The 15,701-nt window shown below is 34.6% G+C and overlaps 1 protein-coding gene across 10 annotated transcripts in view; it reads right to left on the reverse strand.

Annotated features, from left to right (window-relative positions):
- The window catches only part of Nvl (nuclear VCP like), a 132,390-nt gene that overhangs the window by 49,320 nt on the left and 67,369 nt on the right, over positions 1–15,701 (reverse strand). For all 10 annotated transcript variants that reach the window (XM_058571768.1, XM_058571759.1, XM_058571753.1 and 7 more), the window contains one exon: positions 11,580–11,679. In XM_058571768.1, coding sequence (XP_058427751.1) covers positions 11,580–11,679 — 100 coding nt within the window. The remainder of the gene's footprint in view (positions 1–11,579; positions 11,680–15,701) is intronic.

A 15,701-nucleotide genomic window follows, 5' to 3' on the forward strand; every position in this document is an offset into this window, starting at 1 on the left:
TCTAAAAGCCCTAGAAAAAAAAAAGAACAAATTAACACCAAAAGCAGAAGACAAGAAATAATTGAAATCAATGAAATTGAAACAAAAGAAATAACTGAAAAAATTGACAGAACAAAAAGTTGGTTCTTTGAAAAAATAAATAAAATTGACAAACCCTTTGTCATGCTAACGTAGAGGAGAAGAAAACCCAAACTACTAACATATGTGATGAAAAAGGAAATATCACAACAGACCCTATAGAAATACAGAAGATAATTAGAAATTATTTTGAAAACTGTACTCCAATAAAATGGAAAATATCGAAGGCATTGACAAATTTCTAGAGTCATAAGACTTGCCCAAATTGAATCCAGATGATATACACAATTTAAACAGATCAATTTCAAGCAATGAAATAGAAGACGCCATCAGAAGCCTACCAACCAAGAAAATCCCAGGACCAGATGGATACATAGCCAAGTTCGACAAGACCTTTAAAGAACTAATACTAATACTCTACAATTTATTTCAGGAAATGGAAAAAGAGGAAGCACTTCCAAACTCATTCTATGAGGCCAATATCACCCTGATTCCAAAACCAGGAAGAAGAGACCACATCAAAGAAAGAAAACTTCAGACCAATATCTCTAATGAACACAGATGCAAAACTTCTCAATAAAATTCTGGCAAATCAAATACAATCAGATTAGGCCCCTACTTCCTTAATAAGACTCCTAAAGCACAGAATTAATAAATGCGATGGGTTCAAACTAAAAGCTTCTTCTCAGTGAGGTGAATAGAGAGCCTACAGCTTGGGAGCAAATTTTTACAACTTGCACTTCAGATAAAGCACTAATCTCTAGGGTATATAAAGAACTCAAAAAGCTGTAACACCAAAAAATCAAATAATCCAATCAATAAATGGTTTAAGAAACTGAACACTTCTCAAAAGAGGGTATACAATCAATCAACAAATATATTAAAAAAAAATGTTCAACATCTCTAGCAATTAGAGAAATGCAAATCAAAACTACTCTAAGATATCATCTCACTCCAGTCAGAATGGCAGCTATTAACAATACAAACAACAATAAGTGATGGCGAGAATGTTGGGAAAAAGGCAGTCCTACACTGCAATTTGGCACAGCCAATAAGGAAAGGAGTATGGAGATTCCTTGGAAAACTGAGAATGGAACCACCTTTACCCACTTATCCTATCCCACTCCTCAGTCTATACCCAAAGGACTTAAAAACAGCATACTACAGGAACACAGCCACATCAATTCACAATTGCTGAACTGTAGAACCAATCCAAATGTCCTTCAGTAGATGAATTGATAAAGACAATGTAGTATATATACACAATAAAATACTACTCAGCAATAAAAGAGAGTAAACTCATGGCATTTGCCAGTAAATGGATGGAGTTAGAGAAGATAATGCTAGGGGCCAGGGTTATTGCTCAGTGGTAGACCACTTGCCTAGCATGCGTGAGGCACTGGGTTCGATCCCTAGCACCACATGAAAATAAACAAATAAAATGAAGGTTTTGTGTCCATCTACAACTAAAAAAAAAAAGAGAAGATAATGCTAAATGAAGTTAGCCAATCCCAAAAATCCAAATGCCAAATGTTTTCTCTGATATAAGGAGGCTGATTCATAGTGGGGTTGGGAGTATGAGAGGATTAGATGAACTCTAGATACGGCAAAGGGGTGGGAAGGGAAGGGGCATGGGGGTAGAAAAGATGGTGCAATGAGATGGCTATCATTACCCTAAGTATATGTATGAAGACATAAATGGTGTGAATATACTTGGTATACAACCAGAGATATGAATAATTATGTTCTATATGTGTAATATAAATTGTAATGCAGTCTGGTGTCTACAAATTAGAATTAAAAAATTAAAATAAATAAATAAAAATAATAATTCATCCACAACCAAAAAAGTAATAGCTGAAAAATTAGGGGGGAAAATGAAGAGAAAAGGTGAGAAATGGGAGAAAAAATTCTGAGGTAAGCACATCAATAAACCAAAAATCCACATAAAAAAGATCAGATGTGACTCAGTGGATTGCCTGAGTGCACTCTCTGGTAAAAAAAAAAAAAAAAAAAAAAAAGCTTTAAAAATAAGTGAGTAAATGTGGGATGGTGGGGGGCATAAGATTAGTAACAAGAGGGTAAACAGTAAAAGAAAGCCCTGAAATAAGAACTGTTTATAACACAGGCCTAGACCAAGAAATCCAGTTTGGAGTAGGCTGGAAAGCCCCAGAAGGAATGTCCCAAGATACAATCAATAGCTGGGTGAGATGTAACCCCGCCTACTTGGCAGGCTGAGACAGGAGGCTCAAAAGTAAAGATTCAAATCTCTGAGATTATTCTGGGCAACTTGGTGAGACCCTGTCTCAAAAATAATTTAAAAAAAAATTATATTGTGTATTTTGAGCATGTAATAAAAAATCCAATCAATAATGTAAAACTATAATGCATCAATTTAAAAAAGTGGGAAAAAATAAAAAGGGTTGGGGATGTAACTCATTGGTAGAATGCACTTGGGCTCAAATAGAAGGATAAAGAAAGGACAGAAAGAAAGAGAAAAGGACAGAAGGAGAAAGAAAGAGAGTGAGAATAAGAGAGAAAGAGATAAAGAAAAATACAACCAAACAAATAACCAAAAGGAATGAATACATCATCTGGATAAATAATATTGACAGTTCTACAGCATATGTGAGAACATGAGCATGGAAAACAAAGAAACAAAGAAAAAGTTACTGAATTCAAGTCTAAAAAGTTATATGAAAAAGGAAACCTAATCAGTGTCATGCTTAGGTATCCAGAGAGAAATACTTATAGTCATAGTAATGTGGACACTTGACTAGTGGCTTTATCAAAAGTTCTGATAAAACTACAATATTGGAAGGATGGAGAAGAGGACAGACAGTGTGGGTGAGACAGTGGGGGTGAATGTGGAGTCAGGGTGCATGTGAGACACCAAATCTTCATCTTCCTTCAAAGGAAGTCAGCTAAAACTGATAAGAAATATCAGTATGAATATATATTACTTGAAAATGTAGAGGAGACAAAGGGCAAAATAGTTCAGGAATTGATCGTGGTTGTCTCTGGGGCAGAAGATGAAAAACTACAGTTTTTGTTATAAGCTTTTCATGCTCTCTCATTTTTAAAATGATGTCTCCCTCTATGGGTTTCCCTTTTTCATACCATTTACTAATCAGATCTACAAACATGGAGACTTGATTCTGACCACTCTCTTTTGCAGTTTGTCAATTTATAGAACCCAAGCAATAAAAAACAGATTCTGCTCACAAGTGAACACATAACAAATTCCATTATGTGAAGGAGACTATGGTACAGAATATAAAGGAAATGAACACATGCCTTTAAGCAAGTTCAATTCAGTAGATTCCTGGGGCCACCTGATAATGACAAATTACTTAACTCCTCTGGGGGGAAAAGCAATTAGAACCTATTTCAGAATTTTTCTGTGAGGATTAAATAACATAACATGGGAAGTACTTATTGTAGTAGTTAGAACACTGGAGTCAGACAGACTGAGATTCAAATCTCTGCTCCACCACTTATCAGTTATGTACCTTTCCTTGGCAAATTATTTAATCTAACTGATCTTTAATTTCTGCAACACTAATGTTTACATGAACCTTTCTCACAGAATTACTGTGAGGTTAACATGGTAAAGTACTTAACAAAACATAACATTTGGTAGGTGCTCTAGGAACCTTGTTCTCACTATTGATGAGTTTTTAATATGAGTTTTCAAAAAAAACTGAATAGCATCTCCTTGAAGTTATTTTTATAGCTAAAAATAAACTTATCCCTCGTCCAGCCTTTCCTATCTCAGTGACAAAACTTTTTACCCAGTTTTGTTGGCCAAAAATCTAACTGTAAGTACTACTTATTTACTTCCTTTTCATATCCCACATCTAATTCCAGCAACTGTTATTAATTTAGCCTTCAAAATATATGCAAATTTTACCACTTCTGACCTTTTTTTTTTTTTTAGTATTGGGGATCGAACCCACGGACATTTTACCACTGAACTACATCTCCAGTCCTTTTGTTTTCTATTTTGAGACCAGGTCTCACTAAGTTGCTCAGGGCCTCGCTAAGTTGCTGAGGCTGGCCTCGAACTTGTGATCCTCTTGACTCAGCCTCCCAAGGTGCTGGGATTATAAGTGAGGGCCAGCACCACCTCTTACTTCTTCCACCAAGCCCCCACCAATTCTTCTCTGGACCATTTTTCTTCTAATTCAGGATCTTTTTAAAAGGACTTCTTTTAAAATAGTAAAGTTTATGAAATATTTTTCAAATATTTTTAAACACATAAAAGGAAAATATGTACAAATGGTATAATATCTACTGTATCCAAAGAAAAGCTACAAAGACATATACTTAAACATACAGATACATCAAAATAGTATTCTAAAAAATGTTCCAATAATCCACATTAAAACAGATAAAAGAAAAATGAGGATGAAAAACTGAACAGGAAACAAAATGACAATCTAAAGCCCTAATATATCATATGTACAATAAATGTACTGGTATAAACAAACCAGTTAAAAGAGAGAAATTGGTACAGTGGATTAAAATAAATGACCAAAAAAAAAAAAAAAAAATTCTTATTTACAAAGAAAATCAATTCTATATAATTTTGTAAGTGTAGGTTGAAAGTAAAAGAATGAAAAAAGATATACCATATAAACATTTATCAAAAGAAAGCAGGTGTGGCTATATTAAAAGCAGATAAAATGTACTTCAGAGGAATGAAGACATTCAGGAACAAAAAGAGATATGAATAATCAATCCACAAGGAAGGCAACAATTCTAAACAGGTATGTACAACAGAACAGAAAATGTGTGAAGCAAAACTGACCTAAATGAAAAAAGGAACTGAAAAATTCACAATTATAGTTGGAAACTATATGATAAAAATTTGTTTAGTTTTGTTTAAAAAATCTGACACACTGTCTTCCAAAGTAGCTGAAACATTTTGCATGTCTACCAGCAACAAAAGGGAAGTTCCTGTTGCTCCATATTCTTGCATTCTGAGTCATTTGTATTTTAGAAATTGAGCCATTCTAATAGTTATGTAATGCTATCTCTTGTTTTAATTTGCAATTTCCTAATGACATATAATATTGATCATTAGCATAAGCTTATTTACTATCCATCTTCTTGGGTGAGGTTAGAATTTTGGCCCATTTTTAAAATGGTTTTAGAGATCTTTGTATATTTTGACTTTTTAAAAAAATATTTTTAGATGGACACAGTATCTTTATTTTTTTATGTGGTGTGAGAATGGAAACCCAGAGCCTCACACATGCTAGGCAAGAGCTCTACCACTGAACCACAACTGCAGTCCTATTTTGACGTTTACAGATGCTTTGCAAATATTTCCTCCTAGTTGGTGGCTTTTTTTGTTTTTTTAATTCTCCTAATCATGCCTTTTGTAGAGCATAAGTTAACCAACTGTAATGAAGTACAATGTATCAATATTTTCATTCACAAACTTCATTTCTGGTGTTGCATCTAAAAGTTATTAACAAAGCCAATGTCACTTAGCCCACGTTACCTTCTAAGAGTATTGTTTTTCATTGCACACTTAGGTCTGTGATCCATTTGGAGTTAGTTTTTGTGAAAGGTGTAAGGTCTGTGTGTAGATTATTACTTTTCTTTTGCATGTGGGTGTGCAGTTGCTCCAGCACCATAAAACTATCTTTTCTCCACTGAATTGCTTTTGTTCCTTCGCCAAAGATCAGTTGACTATATTTGTGTGGGTCTATATCTGGCCTCTATTCTTTTCTTGATCTATTTTTCCAAACTATCTTGATTACAGTACCTTATGTACTAAGTCTTAAAGTTGGGTAACATCAATCTTCCAACTTTGTATTACTTAAACAATGTGTTGGCTATCCTAGGTCTCTTACCTTTCCACATAAACTTTAGAATGTTTGTCAATACCACAAAATAACTTGTTGGAACTTTGGTTAGGATTGTTTTCAATCTATAGATTAAGTTGGGAAGTATTGATATCTTGACATTACTGAGTCTTCCCACCCAAGAACACTGAATATCTTATCATTTATTTGTCTCCTCTGATCTCTTTCATCAGTTTTATAGATTTTCATCAGTTTTATAGATTTATAGAAAATCTATAAAACTGATGGGTATATATTTTGCTAGATACAGGCCTAAATTTTTCTCTTTCCCTCCTTCTCTAGCCTTCACTCCCACTACTGCTACTGCAAATGGTATTGTACCTTGAACTTCAATTATTCATTCTGGTATATACCAAGTGCTTTTTGACAAAGGTATAAAAATAGTATGTTGAAGGACGAATAGTCTTTTTAACAAATGATGATGGAATAGTTGAATAAAAATTGGCCCCAAAATAAACTTTAATCTAAACCTCACATAAGTCAACTAAAGTACAACCACAGATTTAAAAATATTAAGATGTAAAAACCAGGGGCTGGGCTTGTGGCTCAGTGGTAGAACGCTTGCCTAGCACATGTGAGGCACTGAGTCTGAACCTCAGCACCACATAAATAAATAAATGAATAAATAAAATAAAGGTGTTGTGTTCATCTATAACTAAAAATATATTTTTTTAAAAATGCAAACCATGAAATTTGTAGAAGAAAACACTGGAGAAAAACCACTGAGACATAAGGTTTGGTGAATCATTCCTCAACATGAAACTAAAAGCATAATATATAAAAGAAAAACCTCAAAAATTGGATCTCTTCGGTCAAGAGGATGAAAAGATGAACTATATACTGGGATAAAATACTGCAAATCACATATATGACATAGGAGTTATATCTAAAATATATATAAAAAACTCTCAAGGGGCTGGGGTGGTAGCTCAGTGGTAGAGAGCTCACCTAGCAGTGTGAGGCATGGGGTTTGATCCTCAGTACCACATAAAAATAAAGGTACTGCGTCCACCTACAACTAGAAAATATTAAAATTAAAGAACTCTCAAAACTCAGTGACTCCAGCATACAGCCACAGCAACAACTTTCTCAACAGGACCCTTTAAAGTTCCGGAAATAATGCCAGGAATTAATAAATGGAATGACACCAAATTAAATAGCTTTTGCACAGTGAATGAAACAATGAAGAATGTAAGGAGAGAACATACAGAATGGGAGGAAATTTTGCTAGCTACTCTTCTGACAGAATTGATATCTAAAATATATAAAGAACTCAAAAACCTTACAAAAAAATTTAAAATCCCACTTAATAAATGGGCAAATGGACAAAACAGATATTTTCTCAAAAGAAATAATACAAATGGCCAGCAAATAAATGAAAAATGTTCAACATCACTAGCAATTAGGGAGATGCAAATCAAAACTACACTGAGGGCTGGGGTTGTGGCTCAGTGGTAGAGCGCTCACCTAGCGCTTATGAGGCCCCGGGTTTGATCCTCAGCACCACATAAATATACAGGTATTGTGTCCAACTACAAAACTAAAAAATAAATATTAAAAAAAAAAAAAAAACTACACTGAAATTTCATCTCATAACTAGTCAGAATGGCATTCATCAAGAATACAATAATAATAAATGCTGGAGAGGACATGGAGAAAAAGGAACATTTTTACACTGTTCATAGGATTATAAATGAGTACAAAATAGGGCTGAGGATGTGACTCAGTGGTCAACTGTCCCTGAGTTTAATCCCTAGTACCAAAAAAACCAAACAAACAAACAAAAAAAAAATGTGGGGTAAAAAACCAAAACAACAGTAAAGGGTTGGTGGCACCCACCTATGATCCCAGCAACTCAGGAGACTAAGGCAGGAGGATTCCAAGTTCATGAAGTTCAAGGCCAGAATCAGCAACTTAGCAAAGCCTTGTCTCAAAAAATAAAAAGAGGTGGGAATGTAGATCAGTTATAAAGCATTCCTGGGTTCAATACCCAGTACCAAAACAAAAACACAACAACAAAAAACCTCAACAGTGAAAAATATATGCAGCTTAATTTTAGAAAGCAAGTAAAGGACATTAAGTGACATTTCACCAAAGAGAACATAAGGATGGCAAATAAATACATGAAAGAAGTTCAATCTCATTAGCCACTAGAGAGATATAAATTAAAACCAGGATGTTTTTATTCACTATACAGCTTTTAAAACAGCTAAGGTAAAATACAGTGATGACATAAAACACTGGTGAAGATGCAAAGAAATTGGAGCTCTTCTACCATTACTAATAGGAAATATAAAATGGCACAGCCACTTTGCTAACCTCTTTTTAAAATTAAACATAATTACCATACAATCTAGTAATTATGCTCTTGAGTATTTACCTCAGAGAAATGAATTGCAGGTCTACATAAGAAACTATCCACGGATGTTCCTAGTAGCTTTATTTGTAAGTCAAAAACTGAAGTTTTGTTGCCAATGAGTTAATCAAATCCACATCCAGAAGCAAATCCACATTCCTTACTGTGGCCTATACATCCCTTGCATCTGTCTCTTCATAACTTTTCCCCTCACCTACTTCACTTTGGGCACACTGGTTTACTTCCTGGTAAGAAACCCACAAGCAAAGATAAAATATATATGTATTTTGAAGGAGAGGTTTTAGGGAAAATCTAGTGACAACCAAAAATCTATTCTCTAATCTACTGAGATTAAATTAAAAGACAAAATTCTTTACAATAAACAAACATACATAACAAACCCCCCCAAAAACACTCGGGTCACCAAATCTTGATTACACTTCCCAGTAGGTGAATATACTGATTTACGGGAAGGGTGACACACATTCTGATGCCATAGGGTAGAACATGGAAATTCAATGCTCCTTTCAGACAACACCCTATGTATATGCTTTATAATAAAACTATAACTGTAAATATAGCTCTTTCGTGAGATCTATAAATTGTCCTAGTGAATTATTGAAACTGCGAGAGTCATGGGAATCTCCAAACTTGGAGCAGGCTGATAAGAATTGCAGGTATCCCGAGAAGACCACTGGCACGTAAAGTCTTCCAAAGGATTCTCATTAACTGATGAAACTGACACAACTCCACTAGTGACAGAATTCAACTGTAGCCTTCCTAGTTGGTGTTAGACCAGTTGGGGTTGAAACACAACAGTTAATAAGATATAAAATGGGGGACTGGGGTTGTGGTTCAGGGGTAGAGTGCTTGCCTTGCATGTATGAGGCACTGGGTTCCATCCTCAGCACCAAATACATACATACATACATACATACATACATACATACATACATACATAAAGGTACTGTGTTATGTACAATTTAAAAAAAAGATATAAAATGCTACAGCCAGGACGAAAACCCTGTTCTGTCAGATCCAAAGACAGCTTTTCATTATTACCAAGGTCAAACTATTCCAACTCTCAATTTTTCATCATAAAATGGTAGCAAATTCATGAGTTTCTATAGTAACTTACAGGAGAGGAAAATATTACACCAGCTTAACAACTGGTATTGTTTAAATCCATTTAAACAACTAATGTACCTTATCATTACTAACAGACACGGTTACTACAAACATCATAGTAGGAACAGCTATGAAAGAGTGGCTTATACCAAGGGCAAAGCATTAAGAAACTTGAAGAGTATTTAGGATAAAAATAAAAGATATATTTGGAACTTTTGAAGTCTTGAGCATTGTTCTATTTCCCTCATAGAATGCTAAAGATTGGAAACAATTTTAAATCATAATGCAGGATAAGTATAGAAACATGACTTCAGTTTAAAATCTTTTTTTTTTTCAATTTTTTTCAGTTTAAAATCTTAAAAACCTATTTTCAACTTTATAGTGAGTGTGTAGTTCTGATTTTCTATAAGCTTGAGAGAAACCACAGGACAAACTTTTAGAATGCTTTTGGGGTCAAAAATGTGTTTCAAGAAACAATAATAAATGCTGGAGAGGATATGAGAAAAAAGTACACTCATAAATTGTTGGGAGGTCTGCAAATTAGTATAACCACTATGGCAAGCAGTGTGGAGATCCCTCAAAAAACTAGGACTGGAACCCAGCTATCCCACTCCTCGGTATTTATCCAAAAGAACTAAAATCGTCATATAATACATATGAAGCCACTTCAATATTTATAGCAGCACAATTCACAATAACCAAATTATGAGATAAACCCAGATGCCCATCAATAGATGAATGGCTCAAGAAAACGTGCTGTGTGCATACACAAACACACACACACACACACACACACACATAACAGAGTTTTACTCAGCCCTAAAGAAGAATGAAATAATGGTATTTGCTAGTAAATGGATGGAGATGGAGAAAATCATTCTAAGTGAATTAAGCCAGACTGAGAAAATCAAAAGCCAAATGTTTTCTCTCATGTGTGGAAGCTATAGCAAAATGAGGAAAGATGAATACATGAAATGAAGAAGACTGAATACATAAAGATATAAGGCAGATCAGTAGAGTAGAAGAACAACAAGAGGTAGGGAGGAAGAAGGGAAAGGGATTGAAATATGGAATGAATTTAACAACAGCATGTCATATACATATATAAATGTACCAAAAAGAATTTCACCTGTTTATATATACATAGAAAATATCAATAAAAAATAAATAAATAGTTGGGCATGGTGGCACACACCTATAACCCCAGTGACTCAAGAGGCTGAGGCAGAAGGACTGCAAGTTCAAAGCCAGCATGAGCAATTTATTGAGGCCCTTAGCAACATAGTGAGACCCCATCTCAAAACTGAAAAATAAGACTGGGGAGATATAGCTCAGTGGTTAAGCACCCCTGGATTCAATCTCTGGCACCAAAAATGAATGAATGAATGAATGAATGAATGAATGAATAAATAAATAAATAAATAAATAAATAAATAAATAAAATATTAATAGAGGAGAGAGAATACGGGGAGGGAGGAGGGATGCAAAGGGGAAGATGGGAATTAAAATCAAATTCCTGGCGGTGGAATGTGATGGACATCATTATCCAAAGTACATGTATAAAGAACTGAACTGTGTGTCAACATACTTTATATATAAACAGAGATATGAAAAATTGTGGTGTATTTGTGTAATAAGAATTGTAATGCAAAAAAAAGTACATGTATAAAGGCATGAATTGGCATGAACATATTCTATACAAAGATATGAAAAACTGAACTCTATGTGTAGTAAGAATTGTAATGCATTCCGCTGTCGTGTATTTAAAAAAAATAAAATCAATAAAACTAAAAAAAAAAAAATCAAATTCCTTCCTTGCATGTATTTTGTCAAATGAACTCAAATACTATGTATAACTATAAAGCTCTAATTTTAAAAAACAATGTGTATTTCAAGTGTTCTGCCAGCAAAACAACTTTCTGAGCACTAACAGAGAAAAACAATCTCATAGAATCTAGGCAATAATACTGTGGTTTACTGTAGCTTATAAAAAAGCTTTCTAAGGTTTTATTTCAACCTATGAACCAAAAGGGAATTGCTAAAATTTAAATATTCCTTTACTAAGATGTACATAAAGTAAACTGTAAACAAATGCTGTGAGTTTTGAGACTCATCTGTGTGATGTTCTTCTTTCTTACCTGGCCTATTAGTGGCTGCCATAATAAAAACCTGCTGACGTGCTTCCAGACCATCCATCTCTGTAAGCAGCTGATTCACCACCCGAACACTTGCACCTGTCTAAAAAATAAATAAATAAATCAAGTCGCTCTGCTTCCTGATTATCATATCATGAGCTGCTTTCCTCCAATACACCTCTTGTGTCATGATGTTCTGCCTCACCTGGGGCCCAGAGCAATGGAATTGGCCTTCTACAGACTGAGATCTCTGAAACCCTGCCCTAGGGCACACCTCTCATACACTGATGAATAATGTCAGAGATTGTGAACATTTGGCTGTGTTCCTGATCTTATTGAAAATGCCTCTATTGTTTCCTCATGGAATAAAACACTGGCTTTAGAACTAAGATGAATAGTGTGATTTACTTACTACTGACACTCTCATACTGAGTCCCATCAGAGAGGCCAAGGCTTTATGACCTTGGAAATAACACGAGCCATCACTGTAGCACTTCTAGCCTCAAACCAAGGAATGTACATTTTGGAGTATATCAGCAGCACAAGACAGAATTGTTCTTAGATGTATTTCTAAGCATATCTCTTTTCATAACCCTCAAAATTCTCACTGCAAAGAGCACAGAAATATACAAATAGAAGGAAAAAAATTTAAATAGCCAACCAACCAATTAAACATTGTGAAATATGAATTCTCATAATATAAAAGAATAACTTTGTTGGGAAGCTTATAGAAGAAGATTCATAAGACTTCATCATAAAATTATTTCTATTTTCCTGTGCCTTTGCTCTGTCTCTAGGGAGGATAGACCATTTTCTGCATGGAGGTAAGATGGTGGGAGAACAATGGATGGTGGGAAATCCTAGAACATCCTAACTTCTGAGATGTACATCATACAGCTGATACAATTCCAGAGATCATTCCTACCATACAGATATTGTTTGCAAAATCTCTACTAATTACAAAAGCCATGCTTTCTATCCAAAAACTATACCAATAAAAGTGTAGCTGTGGGGCTGGGGATGTGGCTCAAGCGGTAGCGCGCTCGCCTGGCATTCGTGCGGCCCGGGTTCGATCCTCAGCACCACATACAAACAAAGATGTTGTGTCCGCCAAATACTAAAAAATAAATATTAAAAAAAAAAAAAACTCTTTGTTAAAAAAAAAAAAAGTGTAGCTGTAAGTAAAGTTAGTTTTCAACTTTAAGAAAGAAAGAATAGTTCCATTGGCCCTCAATACAAAGAAAGGACAATTTTTCTGTACAAAATAATACATTTGCTAATCTGAATGAAGGCTTTTGATGACATATAATAATGGCTGGGCACAGTGGCATGTGCCTATAGTCCCAGCTACGCTGGGGGCAGGGCTGAGGCAGGAAGACCACTTGAGACCAAGAGTTGAGGCCAGCCTGGGCAATATATTGAGACTTTTTCTCCTTAACTGGAGGCAGTAGTTTATGCTCATCTGGAATACCAGCTGTAATCCCAGACACTAGGGAAGCTAAAGCAGGAAGATGGCAACTTCAGAGCCAGCTTGGGCAATTTAGTGAGACCCTGTCTCACAATGAAAAATAAAAAGGGCTGGGATGTAGCTCAACCCTCAGTTTCAAGAGAGAAAAAGAGAAAGAGAACAATGACCACTTCAATATATGGCAACATGGTATAAAACGGGTTGTAATCAGTGGACTCCCTAGCAATCCTGTTATTATTCACAAGCTAGATGAGGAAACAGAAGCTTAGAGAATTTGTCCAAAGTCTCATCACTAGAAAAGGGGAGACATAAAACTTATTCAAAGATCTAACAGGCACAATAAATGTGTTTGGGCAAAAGTAAACTCAGCTTCTAAACTCCAGATTCCCCAGTACATCACATGTTCTAAATCTTTCAACACAATACAGAGAAGAGCATATAGGGCACTAAAGTTTTTTCCTCTTTTTCTTGAAGCAAACAGCAGTAAGGCTATTCAGGGCAATAATCCAAGAGAAAGGTTAAGGGAAAAATCACCTAAACATAGAAACAAATAAACAACAACAACAAAAAAAAAAACCATGTATGATGGTGGAAATGAGAAAAAATGGTGCTGTTTCATTTTGTCAGTACTGCTTTTTTTCAATATAACTTATGCACACAGGTGGTAGCTGGTTTAACCACTGATTATTCTAGAAGGAAATATTTGGTAAGCCTGCTTTTCATTCATTCCTTGGTGACATAATAATTAAAATATGAATAGAGTCATAGTCCAGACTCAAAAATATTAAGTGGTACTAGGTAAGAATAAAACCTAACATTGTCCTTTTTAAAAAATTTTCTCTATTTTTTTATTGGTGCATTATGACTATAAATAATGGTGAGATTTGTTGTTACATATTCATAGGTACACACAATATAACTTGGCTAGTATCATTCCCTAGTATTTCCCTTTTCCCTCTCTTCTTCCCTCCCAACATTGTTCTTCTTAAGCAAGAGAAAAATATCAGAATCAATATACAATGGGGCTGGGGTTGTAACTCGGTGGTAGAGCACTTGTCTAGCACACGTGAAGCACTGAGTTCTATCCTCAGCACCACATAAATTTTTAAAAAATAAAGGTATTGTGTCCATCTACAAGTAAAAAAAAAAAAAATCCTTAAAAAAAAGAATCAATATAAGAATGGTTGATAGTTTATTAAAATTATTATATTCTATAGAAAAAAATTAAGATAAATGAAAAGACTGGGGTAAATGGTATCAGTACACATAACTGGACAAAGGACTAACACCATTATACATAAAAAGCTCTAATAAATTGCCAGGTACCAGTGGCAAATATCTATAATCCTAGCGACACAAGAGGTTACGGCAAGAGGATCACAAGTTTGAGGCCAGCCCAGCTTCAGCAATTTAATGAGACCCTAAGCAAATTACCAAGACCATCTCAAAATAAAAAGTAGAAAGGGCTGAGGATGTAACTCAGTGGTAAAGTGCCCTTGGGTTCAATCTTTAATACCAAAACAAAAAGCTCTAATAAATCAATTTTAAAAATTCCAGGGCTGGGGTAGTAGCTCAGTGGTAGAGCGCTTGCCTACCACTAGGTATGTGAGGTACTGGGTTCAATTCTCAGCACCACATATAAATAAGTAAAAATAAATAAATAAAATTCCATCAACAACTAAAAAATAATTTCAACAGCGAAAGGGTCAAAAGATATATAATAAGATTAATGTATAAAAGATGAAATGCAAATTTATTGAAAATTATTAACCTCCCTGGTAATCAGGGACATGCATACTAAAGTTTAGTGTTTTGCCAGTAAAACTGACAAAAAATAAAGATCCTTTGTTGAAAAAAGTATGGGAAATGGTTATTTTCATGCAACAGTTGGTTGGCATATGTGACTGTAGTTTTGTGAAAGATGACAAAATATTTGTTATATTTTAAAATTTAACTCATATACATCTTCAACCATGATTTACACTTCTCAAACTCCATCACACATATTCATACATGTATACACAAATATATAATACAAACATTTAATAGTTCTGTCTGTAAAAGAAACAACCAGACACCCATGTAAATGTCTAAAATAATTAAGTAAATTCTATAATAAAGTTATTAAGTACATAGGAAAATAATCAAGATAGAATAACTACATTTACACAAAAAGTGAATTTATGGAAAAGGTTCTAGTTAAGGATATGTTTACCCTTAACACTGAATAATTAGCAGTAGCAACCTCCAAGAAAAGCAATAAGGAGAACAGAAAGGAAGGACTTCTTCCCTGTGTGTTCTTAGATTGTGAAACATTAAATACCTCATTAAATACCTCATGTCCAGTACCCCACTTCTGTTTTTGGTACTGGGGATCAAACCATGGGGCACTTTACCATGGAGCTACCTCTCCAGCCCTTTTTATTTTATTTTGAGACAGGGTCTTGCTAAGTTGTTTAGGGTCTTGCTAAATTGTTAAGCTGGCCTCAAACTTGCCCTCCTCATGCCTTAGCCCCCTGAGTTGCTGACATGACAGGCATGCACCACTGGCATCTATCTGACTTTTACTCTTCAGACAAAGTTGTTACAAGTATGTATTCATGTATAATTAATAAAATTTAAAAGGAATACATTCAAACTTGAAATGTTTTTAGAAT

This window comes from Marmota monax, unplaced genomic scaffold, assembly GCF_021218885.2.
Source record: "Marmota monax isolate L192 unplaced genomic scaffold, Marmota_monax_Labrador192_F-V1.1 WCK01_AAM20220418_F8-fsc00153, whole genome shotgun sequence".
Taxonomy (NCBI): Eukaryota; Metazoa; Chordata; class Mammalia; order Rodentia; family Sciuridae; genus Marmota; species Marmota monax.